This window comes from Sitophilus oryzae, unplaced genomic scaffold, assembly GCF_002938485.1.
Source record: "Sitophilus oryzae breed Bouriz unplaced genomic scaffold, Soryzae_2.0 scaffold_471_pilon_pilon, whole genome shotgun sequence".
NCBI classification, from domain to species: domain Eukaryota; kingdom Metazoa; phylum Arthropoda; class Insecta; order Coleoptera; family Curculionidae; genus Sitophilus; species Sitophilus oryzae.
Window position 1 is genome coordinate 1,020,396 of NW_022147053.1, and position 26,833 is coordinate 1,047,228.

Below are 26,833 nucleotides of genomic sequence, written 5' to 3' on the forward strand. Positions count from 1 at the left end.
CAGCTCAGTTAACTGGTACAGAGCAGTTTCTGTGGATCTGCCCGCTCTATATGCATGCTGACTATCGTGCAGTGCTTTAACCTGTAGATGATTTACTTTAATATGGTTGTCCACTACTTTCTCCATCGTTTTTAATATGAACGATGTAAGACTAATAGGCCTAAATGATTTGGGGTTAGCCTAGTCAGTTTTGCCTATTTTGGGTATGAAGACGACTTTAGCTCTTCTCCAGATGGTTGATATATATCCCATCGCTAAGCTGCTTCTTGTAATGTTTAATAGATGGTGTGCAGCTATTTCCTGACCCTTCTTTAGAAGGGCAGGAAAATCCCATCTATTCCTGTTGTTTTATAAGGCTGAAAGGTGTCAATAGCTCCATTTCAGTTTTTGTTCTGTTATTACTAGCTTGGCTGTCTCCCAGTCTTCCCTGCGAGGATTGTGGGGTTTGGTCGGAGCTACTTGCGTATCAATAGATATGCTACCTGGGAAGTGTGTATGAAGTAGGAGGTTAGCTCTTTCTTCATCTCCTTCCGTGCAGCTTCCGTCAGGTTTCTTAAGTGCCATGTTAGGGATGGGCCCACTCTTGGCCATAGCTTTCTGTAGCCTAGCTGCATAAGTAGTTGAAGTGATGTTTTCGCAAAAGCATCTGAAGTCAGACCGCTTTGCCCTTCTAATCCCCTTATTATACTCAGTTAATTTCACGGCGTAGAGCTGCCATTCGCCGCTGGGTTTGGCTCTGTTGAAGAGTCGTCGGACCTCCGATCTAAGATTGGCCAGCTTTTTGTTCCACCAGGGCTTGTTGTTACTTTTTGTATGCCCTTACTTGTGGGGCAACTAGATTCATATGCATCCAATATTGCACCACTGACTTCCTTTGCGTACCATTCTAGATACAGGTGGTTCCTAGCCCTACCTGCATCTATTTGGTCCAGGTTGTCTACGAGATTGGCGTGGTATAGATCCCAATCTGTTCTTCTTGGATTCCTTCGAATTTCAGTTTGGAGTATGATTCTTAATTTGAACTCGATGATTCTGTGATCTGATAGGGAAGGTTCTGTTGAGACCCTCCAATCTTTCACGTAACTAGTTACACTAGCACTCCTGATTGTTAAATCTAACACTGCCCGCGTTTTTGTCACAAACGTGGGGTGTTCCCTATATTGAGAACTTCAAGATTGTATACTAAGAGGAATTCTAGTAAACACTCACCTCTAGTGTTAGTATTAGTGCTCCCCATACCTCATTGTGCGTATTGGAGTCACATCCCAATAGCAGAGGTAGTCGCCGTTGGCTGCAGAATCGCAAGAGCCCCTCTACCTCCGGAGGCGGTGTCTGCCCATCACCCGAAAGTATGCAGAGGCAATCACGATATTTTTGCTACAACCCTCGATATTAAGTTGAACCATGATTGGAACAAGATCCCAGGTTGTAAATTCTGAAACACATATGTAGTTAATGTTGTTTCTTATAAGAATACAGGCTCGGGGAAGTTCCTGCCTGTTATCATATATTACACTGGAATTTTTTCCAGACAACCCTTTAATTTGTCCCTGGTACACCCAGGGTTCCTGGGCTAATACCATTACATATTGGTTTTCTCAAAGAGTCTTGTGATTGTGGCAGAAGACCCCTTTGCATGGTGCAGGTTTATTTGGGATATCCCATGCATCAGGTTTCTGGGGTAGGTAAGGTCTTCTTGTTGTAGGAGGGACAGGGTATTTTATCCCCCCTGGCAACAGATGTCCTCCGTGGAGTGGTCATCAACCTCCTGAGGATATACACCTCTTTCACGGCTGGAGTTACGCCAACCGTGTCCTTCTGGCAGTCGAGGAGCTTGTCTCCGGTTGAGGTACTTGTGAGTTGGAGGCTGAAGTATTTGTCTCCATTTTCTCCCCTCTTATTTGTTCTCTCTTTGGACCTGATACCGGTACCGTCCTGAATCTATAATAGAGGTTATATCCTTCTTTCTCTCATTATTGCCTCCTTGGATTTGAGGTCAATTCCTATTGTGTGGACCTGACCATGGCCCTACTCCTTCGAGTTGAGGACTCGCCAGCTCGATGTACTCACATTCTCGTTCTGAGCTTGGATAAGGTCTAGCAGGTAGGTGGTGTCTTTCCCCTTGCTTCTGGGCAGAAAGACTGTGATGGCTGTCCCTTTAGGGATGTTTTCTCCTCTCATTGCAACCAGTCCCGGCCCCTGCCAATTTTTAAGCTTTGGTGCCGTTTCCACCAACCAATCCGACGATTTTTCAGATGCACAATCTATGAGGATCATGCCCACCCTAAAGTGTATCCCCGCAAACGCAGCTGACCCACACTTTGTGGATCGTTGCGTCGCAATCCGCTCGCTACTACTTCGTCCAGTATCGCCTCTTCTAGAGCCGTTTGTTGGTCGGTAGTCAGTACAACCTCAGGATATTCCTTTGGAAGCACCGCAATTTTCACTTGTCCAGCAATAGCGGCATAGCTAGTAATACGTCCCTGCTTGCCTCTCGGTGTGGGACGGCTTTCCATCCTGGCTTTTTTCTCTCCTAGCAGAGGTGAGAGGTTCTCCCTATCTTGCCCTTTGGTGGAGATGCGCCAGGTTGTTTCTTGGTTCCTTTCTCAAGGAGAGTTTTGGCTTTTGCTTCCTCCGAAGCAAGTCCTTCGTGGAGCAGCCGGAGGTATCTCCGTACTTTTGCTCCGCTAAGACCTACTATCAGCGGATCGTCTAACCCGCCTGGTTGACCCAAGCCTGGTAGACGGAACGGTAACTGGTGTCGCTTGTTAGGTCTAGAGGTGGACTCCCGAACCTTACTAGAAGAGGTGATAGCTTGTGTACCACTTGTGGAGGCTGGCCTCGCGCAAGTGTCAGCCGCCCCTCCTGTAGTTCCCTTTGGGATAGGTCCCTTGGAACTTTCATCGTTACTGTTCCCAGTGTTACTAGGGAGTTTCCCCACATCTTCACCGGTGGTGTTTTTATGATAGTTTGATCTCATAGTGTTCCCAAGAGTCGCTAAGGATAGTCAGTCCACTTCTACAGAGCCCCGCATGTAGGGGTAAATACAATGGGGTGCCCCTCGATGCCCCAAGGTTGAGACCAGTAATGGCTAGTCATCTATCTAGCCACGCATCCCTTTGACCTGGCCCTGCCATCGTAGGATTTAGGTTTTTGGTGAGGTTGCTCCTCTTGGTCCAGGCGGTTAGGCCAAGACCCCCACACCCTCTACCCGCGAGACATGACCACAGACAGTAGAAGGTGCCTGGTTTAAATGTCTTGGTGCAATTCCCTGGCCACTACAGCCAGAGACAAGACAATGAGTGAGTGAGATGCTTCTTGGACCGAGCCAAAGTGCTAGAAGAGATTCCGCCAGCACCTGACAAGGAGCTTCCCCACCAACGACAAGGTCTTGCATCTCCTAGGGGAAGTGCAAAAGCTGATAGAATTTCAAATATTTTTCAAACTAAAAAAATGTATCGATCTGAATTAATTTTTCAAATATAACCAGAAAAAAATATCTATCTTAAAGTTGCAGCTGTGGTTGCAATACTCTGTATTGCTAAAAAACATTTTATTTATTAAAATTACAAAATTACGGTATAAAGTTATAAAAAAGTATAAAAAATTCCAAATTGTCAAGAAAATAATAAAAGGGAAAATTCTGAAATTTACAGAAATTTCTTTTTTCACTTTATTACAATTATGTTAATGAGAGAGAAAGTAAAGACTATGGAGAGCTTATTCGTAGTAAAGTAACTAGTTAATTAGTTATTCTGTGTATAGTAAAGACTACCTGTAACGACCCCTAAAAGTAGTTAATAATAATTTATCATTAATAATTAGGTATTTTGCCTGAGTGCCTTGGAGAGACAAAACCGGTAAAATAATAAGAACAAAATATGTGAGCAAAGGAATTCATAAAAACCGTAATATGTAAAGTTGATTAAAACAAATTACATATAAATATATATAAATACTGTAAAATCAAAAAAAAAAACAGCTGGAAGAGCAGCAATTTTTTTTCAATTGTATAGTACTGTATGATCGAAACAGATGGGGATCGAAACAGATGGGGAGAACCACATCTGTCCTAATGAGCATCTGTCCTACCAGTTGTTCGGGTAGAGTCGTCCACCCGAACGCGTCCCGAACGTTAAAAACAGCGTTGTCAGGTTGTCGCATTTTCAAGAAGCAATTAACAAAATTTTCTGTATCGGAAAAAGAGTGTAAGGTATTTATATTATGTAAATATAAAATAAAAATAGACTAGAGACTTAATTAAGACTTTATTGACATATTTAATAAATAATTACAAGGTTTTATCTAAATTATTTTTCTTGTGTGTTTGGTTGCCTATACCTAATTCTAAAATAGTTTATATTATGCATTGTTTTGTTTTTTTTATTCTCACAAATAAGAAATAAATGTTTATAGTTTATATTATAAAAATCAATGATTATACATTTTATTTACACCCCTTACACTGTTTTGTGTACTACCAGGAGTATATTTCGTGACCCCTTATGATAAATGGGCACAAATAATAGTTTTTATTACTTAATGCTTAGATTAAAATATTTAATCTATGATTAAAATTTAATAATATATTTGCACATTAAATATAATAGACTAGAGGCCCAATTAAGAGTTTACTGACATAATTACTAAAGTTCATCTAAAGTTACAAGATTTTTTTTATATGTATTTTGGTTGCCTATGACAGGCGAGGGCAGGCGTTTATTTAACTCACAACAAATGTTTTATGGTTTTTATTATAAAACAAGGATTAATTTATTATACACCCCTTACACCTTCACAAAGATTCCAAGGGAATATGTCGTGACCTCTTATATTAAAATGGACAAGCTTTATTAGTCAATGCTTTAGTTACCCATCAGCGTCTTTAATAAAAATCTAATGTTCTATCTAGTGTATTTTTTCTATAGAAATGATCTGGACATCATAAAAGCAAATTTTATCAAAAAACTTTTTGATTATCTATTGTTTAACTTGTAGTTTAACCTGCACATAATTTTTTAATTTAAAGCAATAATTTTTTTTTCTTTGACAATATGGTGAACTTTAATATAACTAAACTCACTTTTATAACTTAATTTTGTAATATTCGTTTTTAGCAATTAGAGTAAAATTAATTAGATACAATTTCTAATTTGAAAGATATATGAAATTTCATCAGTTTTTCCAATTAAATGTATAGGTTTTCTAAAAATATCTAATTTATTTATTATTTTGACATATCTACTAACTTTAATTTTTTTTGTTTTTTAGGTATTTATGTTCTTTAAAATAAATTAATGATTCAGAACCACGGATGTGTGTTCAGAACTGACTCCTTTCGGCCCAATTTAATTAGATATGTTATAAAAACTTACAAATAAATGATTTTTTTTCAAACGCAACAAAGTATTAATTTTGGCGACGTGATTGATAAAATAAAGTAATTTTAATGCCTAGGCATAAAATAAAGCACTTTTACGCATAAGCAATAAAAGTACGAAAATATATTATTAAACTGATATAAAGTGTCAAATTCAACGAGTGTAACCATAGTTTCGCGATATATTATATTGGGTGTTCAGCGATGGCTATGAAATGAAGATCGTCATTTATATGTAAATTTATATGGGGAAATGTCATCGATTGTCATTTCATAGCCATCGCTGACGCCGTTTTTATTCGACTTCATACGGTATAATTAGCTAAGGTATTACTTTTAAATCTTGTTATATTATTTGGAAAAAAAAATTGTTTAAAATATTTGTGACGTTTGAAAAAATAGCATGTCCTATTCGGAGTAAAATGACGGTTTGTGCCATGGCCTGTAATGAAATAAATTATTTTATAATATGAAAAATTGTTTACCTTTTTATTTTTATAGATTATTGTCAAAAAAGTGATTGGGTGCAGTATTAGTAATAAGAATAATACACAATGGTCACAGTGGTCGGCTATGAAATAATGATTGCTGTCATTTTATATTTAAAATTATATGGGGAATGTCATCGATAATCATTAACAAGCTAACTGGACGCCGTTTTTTTCGATCATACAGTACTATACAATTGAAAAAAAATTGCTGCTCTTCCAGCTGTTTTTTTTTTGATTTTACAGTATTTATATACAGTATTTATATATATTTATATGTAATTTGTTTTAATCAACTTTACATATTACGGTTTTTATGAATTCCTTTGCTCACATATTTTGTTCTTATTATTTTACCGGTTTTGTTTCAAGGCACTCAGGCAAGAAATACCTAATTATTAATGTTAAATTATTATTAACTACTTTTAGGGGTCGTTACAGGTAGTCTTTGCTATACACAGAATAACTAATTAACTAGTTACTTTACTACGAATAAGCTCTCCATAGTCTTTACTTTCACTCTCATTAACATAATTGAATAGTGAAAAGAAATTTCTGTAAATTTCAGAATTTTCCTTTATTATTTTCTTTGGACAAGGGAGATCTTTTTTATAAAGTACTTTTTATAACTTTATACCGTAATTTGTAATTTAAATAAAATGTTTTTTAGTAATACAGAGTATTGCAACCACAGCTGCAACTTTAATAGATATTTTTTTTTCTGGTTATATTTGAAAATTAATTCAGATCGATACATTTTTTTAGTTTGAAAAATATTTGAAATTTATCAGCTTTGCAATTTAAAAATACAGGTTTTCTAAAAATACCTTAACTTATTATTTTGACATACTAACTTAAATCATTTTTGCTTTTAGGTACTCGTTCTTTTTTTAAAAATAAATTCATATTGATTCTCAGACTGATTAAAAATATTTTAATCTAGAAAGATAATAATACAAATGAATATACTTAAAAAATATTTATTACATAGAATAGGTATACTAGAGTTGGCATTTCAGGCCTTGGGTGCCGATTTTTGTGTGTATGAAGAGTACAATAATTTTAGTAAAATAAGATGTGTACTATTTGTATTTGGCAGGCAGAAGGTTGTGGATTTTGTTTCAAACAATAAATTATTATATTACGACTTTGCTGCACACATGTATGGATAATTTATTTACCTTTATGCTTTAATGTTCAGACTTTACTGTAGTTTACGCTGCATCATTCTAAATTGTTCCCCAAGGGTATCCTGAAGACTTTATACATTTGTCCTACGTCAGATATTTTTCTGTAATCTTATATCATTGTCCTGACAAGATCTTCTAAATAAAGTATTCAAAAATACCCTTGTTCTGTCTAAGCAGGTATTTTTATCCTAGAGCTTAATATTCAATAAATCTACAAAATAAATGATTTAACGAGGTTATAAATAGAAAACAAAATAAATGCTTTATAGGATCAGTCCTCTTAAATGTGCTATGTGATACACGATTGATATGATTTTCATGTATATGAAGAGTATGTCCAATATGCTTATTACAATCAGATGTATTGAACTTGGTATTGAATGCATAGGAAATCATCAGATTAAGTGTGGTTATGTAATAAATATTTTATATTTTTCTATCTCCGACCAGATCACCATAGCGATTCACACCTACACGCGTAAACACCAACCTAAGGCTTGCCGATATGTCCTTGTGCTAGAAGTATAATATAAAAGTCTGTGGTCTAGCAAGGCTGACACTTATGTCTCATATAATCGAAAAAACGGCGTCCAGTTGGCTTGGAAATGACGATCCTTGACATTCCCTATATAATTTTGCTGCTAAAATGACACGATCTTCATTTCATAGCCATCACGACGCTGCTTTTTTTTCGATCATATTGTACCTACCACATGGTACATACCTACCTATCTCATATATCATATGCCTTATGGTTTTAAAGATGATAAATTGTCTTTTCTATTATGCGTATAGCTGTAATTCAAAAGAAATACATTTCATAAAAATACCAATGTTATAGTGAATAGATTCATAATAAAATACTTACTAGTTTGCTTTTCCAGTTTAACGGTACTTATTTATCAGTTTTAATCAGTTTTCCTTTGAGTTTCAGATTTCTTAACCTTAAAATTTTCACTCTTTTAAACCATCTCATTTTTTGCTCATATTTTATAATTACTTATTATGCCTAATACATGCCCGTGCTGTTTCCTGAAGAATGAATTTTTGTAAGCTACGATCTTGCAATTAAAACAATATCACATACCTGGAACCTGAAAGGACATCATGCGGGAAAAAATAATTAAGAACATTTTTTCCGCAAATCACGGCTAATTTATTTTCAGGAATTTGTGGATAGCTTTAATATTTTCTAAATTGTTAATCGTTTTACAGCTTTTGTTTGAATACATATTATCTAAATACACACCTGAGATTTCAACCCATGTAGACGTATTCTTATATGTATAAAAAACACATTATCAAAGGTAATCGTGTTGCTATCACTTTCATTTTGTTTATGCTTTATTTGTAAATATTTCCGGATTATTTTATATCAGGTTCTATTACATTATTCATAACATTATTCGTCAATGTTCATAAAAATTATAATTTTAAACTTTTTCTGAGGTTAATCTTGTCAAATTCCAAAACAAAACAAGATTGAAAAGTATGCGACGTTGACAGATTTAGTACGTTAGCCAGGACAAAATTCCTGAAACAGGAATTTTTAGGACTACCGAACATGCCCGAAGTGACGTTCGGTTGGTAGGACAAATACCCCGTAGGACGAATACCGCCACCTCGGACAGATGCTCATTAGGACAGATGTGGTTCTCCCGCACGCGGCGTAGTACAAGGCTTGATCATTTTTTAAGAAATTTTTGATTGTTAATTTTATTTTTCTGCAAACTAAACAGTTGTTTTTTATTAAAAAATAGCAGACAAAGGTAAGAAAGGTAATGTCCATGCCTAAGTTTTTATTTCACTGGCTATTCTTTCTAGAAATTATACCATCCAGCCCTCCTATTTAATTATTAAATGAAAGTGTGAAAGAGATATCAAGGGCTATTCTGTTAAAATATCATCCGACCAGTCTAGGCCCTGTTGTGAACCAGAAGGTCTGCTAAGTTGGATGTTGGATATAGAATATAGAATGGAAGGAATATCATGGCCGAGAACAAGGCATAATTGTATGTCCCTTGATGTAGGGGGGGTAGGTTTGTTTCTAATAGGCAGTAAAACCAAAAATTCTACTGTGAATCTTCATATTCTAGGCCTGTAAAGGTAAATAATTCCAGGAGCCATCTCGAGGTATAGTACTCAAGTCGGAGCGAATCAATTGATAGCACGATGAAAAAGAAATAATAGCCATCATTAAACTGTAAATATGTATATAACTAGTACAATGTAGCTATTTAACTGTAAGTACAATGTAGCTAGATATTTAGTAGAATAGGGGTATTATAAATTAATATTAAAATACAATAATTGGTCATTCTTTCCATTCCCATTCACTCCTTCCCATTTAATGTTTTCCCATAAAAAGGAAAATTAAAATTAAGAGTGCCCTTAACCAAAATAGTGAAATAAATGGAAATAGTCAAATTTATATTAGCGTGTAAGACTTTGAATAAAAAGGTGTAAAGGATTATAAATGCTGTATTTATATCCTTTAGTATCATGATAATAAAAAATTTGAGTAGGTATCTCCATTTATATCACTGTTTTTGGTTAAGGGCACTCTTAGTTTTAATTGCCTTAAAAATAATAAGTATAATAATAATTTAAATCTCCCGCTCTTTCATAGTTCGTACCTGTAGCCAAGCAGAGGGCGCTAAAAGCGCAATCTCCCAACATTTTACCACGCGATTCACCACTCTCTAAACTATTAACTTTCTCTATGGTCACAGGGGAACTGTTTACATTTTATGCGAATGCCAACATCCTATTGTTATTGTTTGTTATGTTGCCAAGTCTACCGGAGATTTGTCAAAGCCTTTGTTTATTTTTAATTTTGTATACGTATACTTTGGGGAAATCTTAAGAAAATAATAATATAATTAGAGCTAATAAATTATTTTAGATAAAAAAAACAATATTTATAATTTTATTTAGTACTTAATAAGATTCAAGTCAAAGATTACAAGAAATATTTGTAAATTTCGTCGTTTTTACATCAACCGTTATGATTAATTTTTAATCTGGCAACGCCGCTCTGTTGTTATAGAATTTTAAAACTACAGAACATTGTTTTTTTTGTTTCTGTGCTAATATTTCTAATTAAAATTACCGAATATATTTTACGGCATAGGTAACCAAACCTATCGTTGTTTATTATGGTATAACTGGTCTGAAAGCTCCATGCTAACAGAAAAGATGAATTTTGTGCTTTTTCATTATACATTATATTAATTATATTATTAATGTATTTCTACTGATATTCAATATAAAAATTAGTTGTTCACATGTATCTACTTTTCTTTTGTAATTAATATTATCTAAATAACAAAACATCTTATATAATAGATCCATTAACATTTTAGTTTATCAATCAATATATATTATAATGATAATACGTACCTTATAATATCTTTTAATTATATTAAAAAAAAAAAAAAAAAAAAAAAAAAAAACACATTTTTTAATAGTGTTTGTCAAATATTTTGTAGCATAAATTATGTATTTATAATAATTTATTAGTTTTATTGCATGAACACATTTTTAAAATTTATTATTAAAAAAATATTTTATCTATGCCTCTAACCACCTACTTCTATATCTCTGGCTTTTACCAGCTTTTACTCATCAATGAAATCTCAAGAATAAATTCTGTTTTGATCAGAGAAATAGAAGGGATAGAGAATGAAGCCCCGTTCTCAGAACTGCGACTGTCGCCAGCGACACGACAAAAGTCTAATGATTTGTGTTGTTTCAACAAGTCAATTTAGTACAGCTCCTATTGGTTGTGTGAAATGTCAATCAGTGTCGCTGTCGACACGACCAATGGGAGCTGTACTAAATTTAAAATTGACAGCTGTTTGAATTTTGTACAAATCTGATTGGTTCTTTTGTCGTGTCGCTGGCGACAGTCGCAGTTCTGAGAACGGGCTTAAAGCCCCGTTCTCAGAACTGCGTCGTGTCGACAGCGCCACTGATTGACACCTACTTTGATTATAATGTTTGTATCATAGTTTCTTAAAAATATCAAGTTAGTAGATTAATAGCAATTTTAGACGCTGGCAAAGCAAGTGTCGCTGGCAACAGTCGCAGTTCTGAGAACGGGACTTAAGCCCCGTTCTCAGAACAGCGACACGTCAAGAGGACCAATGAGATTTGTACAAAATTCAAACAGCTGTCAATTTTAAATTTAGTACAGTTCTCATTGGTTGTTTGAAATGTCAAACTGTGTCGCCCGCGACACGACGCAGTTCTGAAAACGGGACTTGAGCCTCAACATGGCCTCAACATGCGCAGAAGGTCTAATCAAGTTGGGCGCCATATTCCAGGTCTTCGTGTCATTTTGTATATAGGTGGTAATCTATAAGTAATCAAATATCAATTTGCTGTTTTCAACCATACGGGGGGCAATTTAAATTTAGTGAAATTCCATCATTTATTATGGTTAGTTAACATTAATATGATTTATTTAATTATCAGTTTCAAAAACTGTACAATATGTATATAATACAATTAAATATACGAATATTCTGACAAAAGACGCTACGGACAGATGACCTTTTCGTCGTTAAAATTTCGAAATGATATTAAATAAGTATTTACAATATTTTATGTTTACTTGTACAGAATTACGTTGCTTCAATTTAAAAATTTTTGGTAAATTTGGTAAATTGTTCTAAACAACTTTTTGTTCAAGTTGTATATTCATAAAAAAACATTTGGTTCATAATTATTTTTGATGATTACCTACCTTGTATTTTTAATATAAACCTAGAAAAAATATGTTTTTGTTTCTGTTTTTATCTGTCCCTTCAAATTGTGTTTCAAAAACTGTTACATAACATGTCCTCTAACAAATATTTTCATAATACATAAAACATCATTGATTTTATTAAGGGTATTATTATTAGTATGTATTTAGCTGGGGTTGTTTGCTATGGTCGCTATACCAGGTTCTCTCTCTCAATCAAACAACCAATATTGAACAAAAATACACATTTATTTAACATAGAGTTCACAGTATAATACAAGTTTGGGGAATGCCAAGACTTAATGGTTTAGTTAACTAAGTACTTACAGGAACATCTTCAGTCTGCGCTGTCTTCTGCTAACGGACTGATGACGCGAATTACTAACTGTATAATACGACTCACATCGATGGACTAACCTACTCCCCTGTCTTCAGCACACTATCTTATATTTTTCCGCTCGTCCCAATTATCGGCGGGTATGTGCTCAAAAATCTCCTTTGTATATTTCCAGCACCGATATTTAGTACGAGCTAGCCCTGAAATATCACGCTTACATCGACCTGATTCTAATTGTTTAATTAACAATGTTTATTATAAGAACATATTCAGGTCGACGTATACACGAACGATTCCCTTGAATCTACATCAAATTGGTTTACTAGAATTATATTTACATGATTTTCCCAATTTGATATAAACCCAAGTTGGCCTATATTTAAGTCTTGACAGTATTTATCCTGGTTTTTGTCGACAATAAAAACTCAATCTTGTAATAGAACATCAATTTTATATTTCGTAAAATTATTTTGATACAAATTCAATTTGTCAAAATTCAAGTCATTAATATATTGATAAACAACCCAAATTATTCCTAAATATTTTAGTATAAAAAAAAACTGTTACCGGTAAGTTTGTAAAACACATTATGGCTTGTCGTAATACTAGAAAAAATCATTTATTTTTGCACAAAAAGAAGCTTGTCGATCCTTATTTGTCCATAACAAAATTCTGTATGTAACATACATATACCTTAATTTATTATTAAGAAAATTAGATTATATGATCTCAGAATTTCAAGAAATTTTTTAAGATAAAATAGTTTCTTCTCAACTGTAATATTGTCAACTTTGGCCTGTATTTTATCTATTTAAAAACATGGGATTGACAATCTCCTTACTAAAATACATACTGGAAGGAACTGATTAAGTTTCATTGCATCAAATACCTTTGCTATAAATCCTGGCTCACAATTTAAGGCCATTGCAAAATGCTTTTGAACTTCATCATAGATTTTACAAGAATAAAAGTGTAATATTGAAACAAAGTAACATTGTAAGCTTCATGACTAATAGTTTCATTTTTAACACTCTTTAAATATCATCTCGTTAACAATTATGAATATTAGATGATTTTTCTCAGTGATTTGTGGTACAAATACAAATTAATATATGCCCCATAACAGTTTTAAATAAGAAACTTCAGCCTACAGATTTAATTTTCTTATTGGCATAATACCTTTTCTTCCTATATAAATCTTGCCATTTTTTCAGTCCAATGTTCCTTATTTTTACAGTTGTAGGAATACTAAAAATGTTGACAATAGAACTTGATACTATGTTTGAAAGAGCCTTCATACCTGTAACTGTGCATAAATCTAATTAACTGAATTCTCCTCCTCTTGACACTCTGAACACTGCTGTTGCTAATGTTAGAAATATTTAGCACAAAACTACAACTACCTACAACCTAGAAGTCTCGTCTCGCATCAAAATCTGACCTGTCGATGGGGCCTCGCTTTGGCGAGCGAGGCCCCAACTTCGTGGGGCCTCGCTATTTTGCTCGGAATTGAACGAATAGACGTGTGGCGTTGCCTTGTTTTGTGTGTACTTTCTTGAATAGTTCTAAATTATAGTTTTAAATTTTATCTATTGCTATAATTAGTCTTTCCGTTCTCCGCACTCCTCAGTTTACATGGGTTTACATGTAATATTATCTTATATAATTCCCGTGTTACAGTTTTGGTTACCGTACTCCACCGAAACGGCTTCACCGATTTTGTTGAAATTTTATATGTATATTCAGTAGGTCTGAGAATAGGTAGTTATATATTTTTTATACCCTTAAGTGATAAGGGTAGTCCACCCCCATTTTTTATTTTGTGAAAAAAAAATATTTTTATTTTTTTTATTTGGCATTAAAAAATACAAACAACACTAAATTTCCACCGTTCTACCTTCATCCCCTATTTTTTAATAGGGGTTGTTTTTTTAATTTTTTGTTCCATCTCCGAAACGGCTTAACCGATTTTGATAAAATTTTATATGTATATTCAGTACCTACGCCTAAGAATAGGTTGTTATCTATCTACCAAACCAAACCCCATTTTTTTTTAGTTTTTGAAAAGAAAAGAATGTTTTTATTTTTTTATTTGGCATTAAGAAATACAAACAACCCTCAATTTTCACCGTTCTGCTATCATCCCCTATTTTTAATAGGGGTTGTTTTTTTATTTTTTTTGTTGCCATCTCCGAAACGGCTTGGCCGATTTTGATGAAATTTTATATGTATATTGAGTAGGTCTGAAAATAGGTTGTTATATATTTTTTATACCCTTAAGTGATAAGGGTAGTCCACCCCCATTTTTTTTATTTTTGAAAAAAATATTTTAATTTTTTATTTGGCATTAAAAATATAAACAACCCTAAATTTTCACCAGTTTACCATCATCCCTATTTTTTAATAGGGGATGTTTTTTAAATTTTTGTTACCATCTCCGAAACGGCTTGATCGATTTTGATGAAATTTTATATGTATATTCAGTTGGTCTGAGAATACGTTGTTATCTATTTTTATACCCTTAAGTGATAAGGGTAGCCCAACTCCATTTTTTTTATTTTTTGAAAAAAAAATATTTAAAATTTTTTATTTGGCATTAAAAAATACAAACAACCCTAAATTTTCACCGTTCTACCATCATCCCCTGTTTTTTAATAGGGGTTGTTTTTTTAATTTTTTGTTACCATCTCCGAAACGGCTTGACCGATTTTGATAAAATTTTATATGTATATTCAGTACGTCTAAAGGTGCGTATTCATTATCCGCACGAACGAACGAACGAACGAACGAACGAACGAATGAAAGTGCGGTATATTTAGACGGGGACCGAACGCATGCGGCCGTTCGTTCGGTCGTGCGCTCGACCATCCGCTTCGAGTCCGTACATCAAAGGCGTTCGCCTGCGTGCGCTTTCAGATTTAAGGTGCGTATTCATTATCCGAACGAACGAACGAACGAATGAAAGTGCGGTATATTTAGACGGGGACCGAACGCGTGCGGCCGTTCGTTCGTTCGTGCGCTCGACCATCCGCTTCGAGTCGGTACATCAAAGGCGTTTAGACGTCATGGGACAAAGAATACAAGGTATGATCGATAGCGGCTCCAATTTCGTTCAGTTCGCGCATACCACCTGTGACGTCACTAGGAAAATAATGAATAAATAAAAAATAAAGAAAGTTGACAGGAGATCTGCATTTTTGAGGTTATGGTTAAGAATTGTTTATTTTTAAGACTTTTTAGTTCGTTTAATTTAATAATTACTAAAACCAGCAGTTCCAAAAATATATTTAAAAATAATATTTATCTATTAACATGGATTTGGACGATAATAGGTAAAAATACTAAATTTATTTCTATATTCGGTATAAAATTGTTTATTAGGTTTTTAGTTTGCGATGTTTATGGTAAATAATTTTTCATTTTTATTGCCTCTGAATTCACATGAGGACAGAGATGAGGATATCTATGGGAAAAGTAACCACAAGAGGAATTGTTACATCATTTAAAAAATGTTGGGAAGTTTATTGTTTCCCATCGAAAAGTAGAAAATGCCAATGCGGATGAACGTATTGTAATTCAGGATAGAAGCAATTCCAAGGGTGAAGTTTATTATAATTAGTGGAAGTAATACCAAGGGTGAAGTTTATTATAATTAGTGACCTGTGCTTCTTTTATATGTAGATGTTTCTGGTTTTGAGAATAAATCGGTTGAACCACACCCAAAATTTTAGTAGTATTTGCATACCCAGAATATGCCCATCAAGGGTTATATAGCTCAAATTTCCTTTAATGGTAGGCAATTATTCAATGCAAATTAACTTTTTAAGCGACTGAAATATTAAATAGTTTACAATATGGTATATCACTAAAAATATATTACTTTTTAGGTACAATTAGGGCCCGATACATTTCAAAAAAAAGTAGAATATTATTTTATATTAAATGAGGTATTGTACTAACAATCAATTTATATTAATAACGGAGATTAAAAAATAACAGAATAAATAGTTCTTTTTCTTATACTACAAAAATAAACTATAGAATACAACAGTATTTAAAAAAAAAAAATAAAAGTGATGTTCCGGCCGAGATTCGAACTACGGTCTCTCGCTTCCTAGCCCGACTCCTTATGCACTGCTCCATAGTAACTTGCTTAGCGATAATTCAATGACGGTATATAAACAAAAAAAAACAGGTTTATAACAATATCTTGACGATTTGAACTGGCGCGCGAATGAAGAAATGCGTGCGGTCTTCTCGTGCGGTTCTATCGTGCGGTCCCCGTCCATACCACTAGCGAACATTCGTTCGTTCGTGCGGATAATGAATACGCACCTTAAAGGTGCGTATTCATTATCCGAACGAACGAACGAACGAACGAATGAAAGTGCGGTATATTTAGACGGGGACCGAACGCATGCGGCCGTTCGTTCGGTCGTGCGCTCGACCATCCGCTTCGAGTCGATACATCAAAGGCGTTCGCTTGCGTGCGCTTTCAGATTTAAGGTGCGTATTCATTATCCGAACGAACGAACGAACCAACGAATGAAAGTGCGGTATATTTAGACGGGGACCGAACGCATGCGGCCGTTCGTTCGTTCGTGCGCTCGACCATCAGCTTCGAGTCGGTACATCAAAGGCGTTTAGACGTCATGGTACAAAGAATACGAGGTATGATCGATAGCTGCTCCAATTTCGTTCAGTTCGCGCATACCACCTGTGACGTCACTAGGAAAATAATGAATAAATAAAAAATAAAGAAAGTTGACAAGAGATCTGCATTTTTGAGGTTATGGTTAAGAATTGTTTATTTTTAAGACTTTTTAGTTCGTTTAATTTAATAATTACTAAAACCAGCAGTTCCAAAAATATATTTAAAAATAATAATTATCTATTAACATGGATTTGGACGATAATAGGTAAAATACTAAATTTATTTCTATATTCGGTATAAAATTGTTTATTAGTTTGCGATGTTTATGGTAAATAATTTTCATTTTTATTGCCTCTGAATTCACATGAGGACAGAGATGAGGATATCTATGGAAAAGTAACCACAAGAGGAATTCTTACATCATTTAAAAAATGTTGGGAAGTTTATTGTTTCCCATCGAAAAGTAGAAAATGCCAATGCAGATGAACGTATTGTAATTGTGATAGAAGTAATTCCAAGGGTGAAGTTTATTATAATTAGTGGAAGTAATACCAAGTGTGAAGTTTATTATAATTAGTGACCTGTGCTTCTTTTTATATGTAGATGTTTCTGGTTTTGAGAATAAATCGGTTGAACCACACCCAAAATTTAAAGGAAGTATTTGCATACCCAGAATATGCCCATCAAGGGTTATATAGCTCAAATTTCCTTTAATGGTAGGCAATTATTCAATGCAAATTAACTTTTTAAGCGACTGAAATATTAAATAGTTTACAATATGGTATATCACTAAAATATATTACTTTTAGGTACAATTAGGGCCCGATACATTTCAAAAAGTAGAATATTATTTTATATTAAATGAGGTATTGTACTAACAATCAATTTATATTAATAACGGAGATTAAAAAATAACAGAATAAATAGTTCTTTTCTTATACTACAAAAATAAACTATAGAATACAACAGTATTTAAAAAAATAAAAAAGTGATGTTCCGGCCGAGATTCGAACTCCGGTCTCTCGCTTCCCTAGCCCGACTCCTTATGCACTGCTCCATAGTAACTTGCTTAGCGATAATTCAATGACGGTATATAAACAAAAAAAAACAGGTTTATAACAATATCTTGACGATTTGAACTGGCGCGCGAATGAAGAAATGCGTGCGGTCTTCTCGTGCGGTTCTATCGTGCGGTCCCCGTCCATACCACTAGCGAACATTCGTGCGTTCGTTCGTTCGTGCGGATAATGAATACGCACCTTAAGAATAGGCTGTTATCTATTCTTATACCCTTAAGTGATAAGGGTAGCCGAGAGGGTAGCCCATCCTCATTTTTTTATTTTTGGAAAAAAAAAATATTTTTTTTATTTGGCCTTAAAAAATACAAACAACTCTAAATTTTCACCGTTCTACCATCATCCCCTATTTTTTAATAGGGGTTGTTTTTTTATTTTTTGTTACCATCTCCGAAACGGCTAGACCGATTTTGATAAAATTTTATATGTATATTCAGTACGTCTAAGAATAGGTTGTTACCTATTTTTTATACCCTTATGTGGTAAGGGTAGCCGAGAGGGTAGCCCACCCCCACTTTTTATTTTTTGAAAAGAAATAAATGTTTTTATTTTTTTAGTTGGCATTAAAAAATACAAACAACACTAAATTTCCACCGTTCTACCTTCATCCCCTATTTTTTAATAGGGGTTGTTTTTTTAATTTTTTGTTCCATCTCCGAAACGGCTTAACCGATTTTGATAAAATTTTATATGTATATTCAGTACGCCTAAGAATAGGTTGTTATCTATCTACCAAACCAAACCTCATTTTTTTTTAGTTTTTGAAAAGAAAAGAATGTTTTTATTTTTTTATTTGGCATTAAGAAATACAAACAACCCTCAATTTTCACCGTTCTGCTATCATCCCCTATTTTTAATAGGGGTTGTTTTTTTATTTTTTTTGTTGCCATCTCCGAAACGGCTTGGCCGATTTTGATGAAATTTTATATGTATATTGAGTAGGTCTGAAAATAGGTTGTTATATATTTTTTATACCCTTAAGTGATAAGGGTAGTCCACCCCCATTTTTTTTATTTTTTGAAAAAAAAATATTTTAATTTTTTTTATTTGGCATTAAAAAATATAAACAACCCTAAATTTTCACCGTTCTACCATCATCCCCTATTTTTTAATAGGGGATGATTTTTTTAAATTTTTTGTTACCATCTCCGAAACGGCTTGATCGATTTTGATGAAATTTTATATGTATATTCAGTTGGTCTGAGAATACGTTGTTATCTATTTTTATACCCTTAAGTGATAAGGGTAGCCCAACTCCATTTTATTTATTTTTTGAAAAAAAAAATATTTAAAATTTTTTATTTGGCATTAAAAAATACAAACAACCCTAAATTTTCACCGTTCTACCATCATCCCCTGTTTTTTAATAGGGGTTGTTTTATTTTAATATAATATTATAGGGGTTTTTTATTTTTTGTTACCATCTCCGAAACGGCTTGACCGATTTTGATAAAATTTTATATGTATATTCAGTACGTCTAAGAATAGGCTGTTATCTATTCTTATACCCTTAAGTGATAAGGGTAGCCGAGAGGGTAGCCCATCCTCATTTTTTTATTTTTGGAAAAAAAAAATATTTTTTTTATTTGGCCTTAAAAAATACAAACAACTCTAAATTTTCACCGTTCTACCATCATCCCCTATTTTTTAATAGGGGTTGTTTTTTTTATTTTTTGTTACCATCTCCGAAACGGCTAGACCGATTTTGATAAAATTTTATATGTATATTCAGTACGTCTAAGAATAGGTTGTTACCTATTTTTTATACCCTTATGTGGTAAGGGTAGCCGAGAGGGTAGCCCACCCCCACTTTTTATTTTTTGAAAAGAAATAAATGTTTTTATTTTTTTAGTTGGCATTAAAAAATACAAATAACCCTAAATTTTCACCGTTCCATCATCATCCCCTATTTTTTAATAGGGGTTGTTTTTTTTATTTTTTGTTACCATCTCCGAAACGGCTAGACCGATTTTGATAAAATTTTATATGTATATTCAGTAGGTCTGGTTTGGTTTGGTCACAACCTATTCCTAGGTTGTTATCTATTTTTTATACCCCTAAGGTGATAAGAGTGGTCCACCCCAACTTTTTTTTTACTTTTTAGACAAAATTTTTTATTTTAATTGTTTTATAGGGAGTGCTTATTTTTTAGGGGGTGCATGTCCAAAATTTTCTTCTGGGTATTCACTTTCATCACTTAAGGGACCTCTGTACAAAATTGCATACTCCTAGTCCTAGAACGGATTTTACATAAAAATTATACAAATTTTTACCCTTAGTTTTATTCCCTTAAGGAATAAATTCCAAAAATCGCTTTAATTATTCAATTACGCTACATAATAAACCTCTGTGCAAATTCTCATATTCCTTGAACAGAATTTATTGTTCCAGAACGTTCAACCCCTCATTTCACACCCTTAGAGGGTGAATTTCCAAAAATTGCTTCTTAGTGCTAAATTACGTTACATAAGGAACGTCTACAAAATTCATACTCTAAAACCGATTTTAACAAATTTTTGTACAAAGTTTCATCCCTTGTTTTTTAGGGGATGCATGCCTAAAATTCGCTTCTAGGTACTCACTTTCATCATTTAAGGGACCTCTGAACAGAATTTCATACTTCTAGTCCTAGAACGGATTTTACATAAAATATTATACAAATTTTCACCCCTAGTTTTACCCCCTTAAGGAATGAATTCCAAAAATCACTCTAATTATTCAATTACGCTAGATAAGGAACCTCTGTGCAAATTTTCATATTCCTTCAACAGAATTGTTTCAGAACGTTCACCCCTCATTTCACACCCTTAGAGGGCGAATTTCCAAAAAGTGTTACTTAGTGCTAAATTACGTTACATAAGGAATGTCTGTGCAGAATTTCATACTTCTAAAACCGATTGTAACAAACTTTTGTACAAATTTTCATCCCTTATTTCTAGGGGATGTATGTCAAAAATTAGCTTCTAGGTACTCACTTTCGTCACTTTCAAGGAAACTCTGTACAAAATTTCATAGAACCTAGAACTAACATTTTTTGTATAAAATTTCACCCCTCAGTTTCACTACCCTTAGGCTATACATTTCCAAAAATCGCTTATCAATGTTCAAATGCGCCACATCTGTACAAAAGTTCATACTCCTAGTAGGTACAGATTTTTTTTGTATAATTACACCCCTTTATCGAATTACACCCCCTTATGGGTCGAATTTAAAAAAAATACTTAGTAGTGCTCATCTTAGAGAACGAATTAATATTCTCCGTATTCACTCCAGTTTCCTAATACTAGCACAGATAACACATAATCATACTAGTTAATTTTTATCGGAATAGAAGTAATTTTTATTAGAAGGTACAAAAAATTAAAAATCTAAAATTTTATTTTCATAGCTACGTTTTTATAGCCTTAGGATGCCTCATGTACTAACGAATACGAAATATATAATCAATACATATTTCTTTAAATATCGAGAAATAAAATATGTTTTGGCAACACCGTACGAACTATTGCCGCGCGTAGTCCTCAAAATTTAAAATATTAGCATTTTCAGGCTTCGATTATGTTCAAAAGCGCCACCGTGTGTCAAATCACTAAAGCTTCCACACGAGAGTTCTTAAAACTATAATATTCTTTGCTACAACTAACTTTACAATAAAAATGTTAAATTTTCGCTGTTCGATTAAAATACCCTATCTTATGTTTTCTTTTCCTCCAAATAATCTTCTTGTCAAGTAAGGACCAATCTTATTTGACATATTTCTGGTACACTTGAACTTGTGCTTTCATGGACACTATAAGAGTGCACTGTTTTACAGAAGCACGAACATTGATTCGAAGTATCTTCTTCCTCCACACGTAATAAAAACATCCTCTTTAAATGGCCACATCATATACTTATTTTTGACCATTCCCAATTACAATCACGATTTTTGCAAATCGCCTTTAGGAAAACTAAAAATAAACAGTTTTGGATCATCTGTAAACACGATTATGTTGTATAAACTTACACATGAAAACTAATCATTTTTCCCGGCGTATTAGCTTTCTTAGAATGACTATGACAATATACAACAAGCCTTTTTGAATTAGTGTTTAGAATAATTCAGATAATAATAAATTTTAACTAGATAACAACACAAACGAAAAAAAACAAAACAAACAGATGTCAATTAAAGAGGGGAAGTGACAGCGAGACCTGGAAGATGTCTGCCATCTTGCCGTCGACAAAAATTTGGATGCGCACTCGTCGAAGCTCATTCTCCCACTTCCATATCTCTGGTTTTGATGCTCCTCTGATTCGAATCTTCAAATTCCCTTACCACTTTCCTCTTTACCCCGCTGTCCATAAACTAGGGTAGTGCATATGGAGGGCTTAAAAAAGGAGATTTATCGGCAATGGGCAAATTTGAAATTTCTGTCCCCACTTTTAAGCAGCTTCCTCGGTTTGACAGCAGAGGCACTGCGATCGACTGGGATACTACATTTTCATTGTTAGTATACGATTTAATTGTGTTTTTAATAAAATTTATAGTTAATTTACTGAATTTTTAGCAGTACAACAATGAGTCGTGGTAGAAATTGCTTTGTACCTGGCTGTACAAGTGGGAATCCCAATAAAAACAAGGCAAATAAAGAACGGGGTGAAAGAAACCCAAGCCTTTTCAAAGCTCCTAATGTAAGTAGTATGACTATTTATTTATAAAAATTATGGATAGATGTTAAGAAAAACATTAAAATTATATACTGTCAGTGTACAGATTAAATTATAAACCAAATTAATAGGAAATATAGCCTAAAATCAACATGTGTATAACATAACCTAGGAGGCCTTGTTATAAAATTAAAATAATTTAATACTTACTAGGTGCTAAAATTACCTGTTGACATGTACCTATATTAACCACAGTTTGAACAGTGCTATTGAAAGTGAATATTAAATATTTATACTTCAAGATCGTATTCTCAAAATAACAGCTTTAATAGTGAAAAATGTTTTTTTTTTATTTTATTTAACAATTATATATCTTTTATTAGGATCCTAGCTTGCTACAGCAGTGGCAAAAGGCGATACCCAGATCAGACAAGACACTTAGCAGCAAAGATGCTGTTTGTGAACTACATTTTCTAGATGAAGATATTTTGACTCATTATGAGATCAAATTAACTGACGGAACTATCAGTAGAATTGAGCGGGGTAGACCATTATTAAAGGAGGGTTCAATTCCAAGAATTTTTCCTAACCTGCCTTCATATTTCTCTAGTAATAAAAGAAAGAGGAAACCACCATGTGTAAGGAGTGAAGCAACTGAAAAAGTTTCTAATTCAAAAAAAGTAAAAGGTCTGCCTATTAATCATGTTGAAAATCAAACTTCAGAACCTAACTTTGAGAATGAGAATGAAATTCTTCGTGATATTACTAATGTGCCAGTTGATGTTACAGACAGTAGAGTTACTATGTTCACAAATTTGAAAAATAGTTTGCATATGTCAGATTGTAAATTTATTATAAAATTATTTAGATTTTTGACTAGCCGTCGCAAGACGCTTTTTCATTGAGGAATAATAAGAAATAATTTGAAAATTATTGTATTGTGGTTGATACTTTTTGATTGTGTATATAAACCATTTAGAATAGTTTTTATGAATATGAATAAGCTCTTTAAATTAATATGTAGGTATATTGTAGCTAGGTATTTTTTTAGAATGCATTTTTTTTAAATTGTATGTGTTCTTGATATAATATGATGTTCCTGTTTTATTTTTTGGCATAGTACATATAGATATTTAATATCTAAGTGCTAAATTGTATATTAAATTTATATATTGTATATTTTATTTATTAAATTTAGTGGAATTAGTTAATAGAAACAAAAGTTGTAATGTATTAATATTGCTAAATAAATATTTATATGATGAAATAAGTCAGCGTATATACATATTCACAACTCTGTATTTTTGTGCTTTTGAAATAAACTGAGTACATTATTTATTCATTAATATTTTATTTACAAACCTACCTTATATTAATAAAGTGAATATCAATAGAAAAACCTTTACAATTATTAGGTGACATTGAATATAATATATCTTGAATTTAATTGTCTACGAAACAGTGACAATTTGCAAAACTTTGCTAATGACATTAAAACTTACAATTCAACGCTAGAAAAAACGCTATTGAACACAGAAACGTTTCAGCTCAATATACCTACTCTCTAGTTTCAGCTATAAAAAGTTATGGAATAGATAACACCGATCAAAGGGTGCAATGGTAACGTTAGCTCTTCAGTTTCCATTTATGATTAAGTTATTCCTGATAAAATACTTTAATTTTCGTTATTCAATCTGTCAATCGCCATAAAACCACTACTAGTTCGAAAGATTTTAATGTTTATTAAAATGGTATCACACTAAACTGCATGTAAACATGTCAATTTCAAATGTTTTAATGAAAAACTATGAACCTTTAAACTGCATCAACAAAACTATTAATAAAAAACACTAACACAATCACACCATAAACTATTTCATTCGCATTTCTCATCAAGAAACAATTACTGTTTACATCAAATCAAAGGTTGAACTGGTGATAAATTTGTTGCTGGAACTTCTATCTTTTTGTACAACAGTTCTAGGGAAGATTTATTTTAGCAGCTTATATGTTTCTTCGGTCGTGTATGCACTAAAAGAACCACATAATAAAACATTTTTATAATATCAACTTAGGAAAAGGATATATTAAACCGGCATCTAATATAACCTAACTAACTTTTCAAACTCAAATTTAAGGTTTTGTATTCACAATTTTAGCCACGCACATTGCTCAATTAGAAAACCACGTTTCTAAAAGCTAACTCTGGTAAAAATATGCCCAAATATTAACTTGGCTCTATAATTTATAACAAAATAGTTATTCTTGCCATAAGAAGCTGTGTATTTCTAGTATCCCAATCATCACAAGCGCCCCTAACGGCGATTTTCGAACTTCATTTAGATCTCAAAAACTGGGCCCATAATTTTTGCGTTCGATTCGCCTCCTCCTTTTAGACTCCATAGTTCGAATAAATAAAATGCGCAGTTGTCAGATTTTCAGATTTTATCTGTTTATCTTTGAAATCGACCAACTTTAGTAATTCTGTTTCTTTGATATTATCAGTACATTGCGAAAAAAGAACCTAAACCAACCTAAACTAAAAATTTACATTTCCGTATTAACATACGTTACTTTATATCCTTCTTATATTATTAATTTATTTTCAGAAAATCTTGTTTATTTTTCAAAGAAATATACTTGGCAACAGACAAAATGGGACTTCATGGGACCTTTAAATTTTAATATATCTGTGTCTCTCTCGCGAAATTCGACTTCTTTGTTCACTGTCGTCTCTTGTCTTTTCTACTCTTTGGTAATGGTGTGGATCCGGTGGCTGACCTTGAAACGAGTTTTTGCTGCATATAGTCACAGACACTACGCATGCGTACATCTTTGATGTTGCCAGATTGCAAGTTATTTTGGAAATATTTTCAGTAGAAAACAAATATGTGCATTTCAGTGTTTTTTTGTCAATATATACCGTATGATCGAAAAAACGGCGTTCAGTTGGTTGGGAACAAACTTGAGGACATTTCCCATATAAAATGACAGCTTTCATAGTCATCGCTGACGCTATTTTTTTTCAATCATAGTACGCCGGTATATTATTTATATTATTATTTTAATATTTAGCACAACACGTGAACGCTTATTATGTATTTTCATAGTCAATAAAATTAAATAGAAATAAAACACTAGATTCCTATAATTAATCTAATTGCTCTAGATTATTATGCTACGTTTAAAAAGGGCTTTATTAAAAATTCGGGAAATTAAAAGGGATGTGTCCAAGTTTTTTCTTTTTTTTTTAATTTTTAAATGCTGTAGCTCCATGTCATGTTCATAATAGTTTTTTTAACATTCCATCAAAACTACGGAGGCCTTAAAAGGCCTTTTAACTTCCGTAATTAAAATTGTAGAATCAGCTTCAGCAACATTAACAATTACCTCGTTTAATTCTGCTTATACATATATTGCATTTTTCTGCTACCTTAAGATTTCTCTATTCTTACACCTAATTTATGTGATTTTCTTAGCATATATGATTTATAAACCATATTTTTCCTAATGGAAGGATGGAATAGGATATGCAAAATTAAGATATTTGAACATTTATTTTCCAGACAAAGCATAATATAGTATTAAGATTAAGACATAACAAATATTATAAGAAAGATCTTAATATAAATCACAAACTAACTAAGTCTTAATTTGGTCTTGTATAAACACAGGTATAAAACTAAGAAGATCAAAACTCAACCTTCACCATATTGTCAAGATTTGGCATTATAGGAAACAAGAAATTACAGTAGATTAAGAAAAGAATATCAAAGTACACGATATTAAATACTGTAATGTATTCTACGACACAAACCATCTCCTTCTAAAGAGAAAAGATAAAACATAAAGCTTATTTTAGTCTTATCACCACACTCTTCGATAAAATATATGTCTAAAATTGCTATTAATCCACTAACTTGATATTTTTTAAGAAATTTTGATACAAACATTATAATTAAAGTATATTATATTAGTAAAATTATAGGTAAAATCACAGTAAAATGTTACCTCTATCTCCCATTGACGTGTATTGTTCTATAAGACTCGTCATGGTAGTACTTCAATACATCAGTACATATAATCAAAACTATTGTTGCCTGTAAATAACTAGAAATTAAATAACTTGAAGGAAATAAAATAATTCTAATAAGTTTAAAACCATTAAGAAAATATCCGTAAATGATAATTTTTAATTCTAATGTAAATATATAAATAAATGTTATTATTATTACAATTTTATATATCATTCCTTAATTTTGGATATCAAGATAAATCTGAAATTATAAAATTAATTATAGAATTTGT

At 32.7% G+C, this 26,833-nt stretch overlaps 1 protein-coding gene and 3 long non-coding RNA genes across 4 annotated transcripts; 1 reads left to right on the plus strand and 3 right to left on the minus strand.

The window, feature by feature from the left end:
• Nucleotides 1–7,321: 7,321 nt before the first annotated feature.
• Nucleotides 7,322–7,973, minus strand: LOC115886203. The gene is made up of 3 exons (XR_004050857.1): nt 7,927–7,973; nt 7,787–7,853; nt 7,322–7,574 (listed from the first exon to the last, which is right to left on the minus strand). It is a non-coding gene; the product is annotated as an uncharacterized LOC115886203 (long non-coding RNA).
• Nucleotides 7,968–8,233, minus strand: LOC115886204. Its single transcript, XR_004050858.1, has 3 exons — nt 8,146–8,233; nt 8,059–8,090; nt 7,968–8,002 (listed from the first exon to the last, which is right to left on the minus strand). It is a non-coding gene; the product is annotated as an uncharacterized LOC115886204 (long non-coding RNA).
• A 13,974-nt stretch (nt 8,234–22,207) lies between these two features.
• Nucleotides 22,208–23,430, plus strand: LOC115886199. The gene is made up of 3 exons (XM_030905287.1): nt 22,208–22,364; nt 22,426–22,549; nt 22,909–23,430. The coding sequence occupies exons 1-3, from the start codon at nt 22,270–22,272 to the stop codon at nt 23,428–23,430; spliced, it is 741 nt and encodes a 246-aa protein (XP_030761147.1). The 5' UTR covers nt 22,208–22,269.
• Nucleotides 23,431–24,489: 1,059 nt separating this feature from the next.
• Nucleotides 24,490–25,027, minus strand: LOC115886181. Its single transcript, XR_004050853.1, has 2 exons — nt 24,644–25,027; nt 24,490–24,556 (listed from the first exon to the last, which is right to left on the minus strand). It is a non-coding gene; the product is annotated as an uncharacterized LOC115886181 (long non-coding RNA).
• Between the last annotated feature and the right edge of the window lie 1,806 nt (nt 25,028–26,833).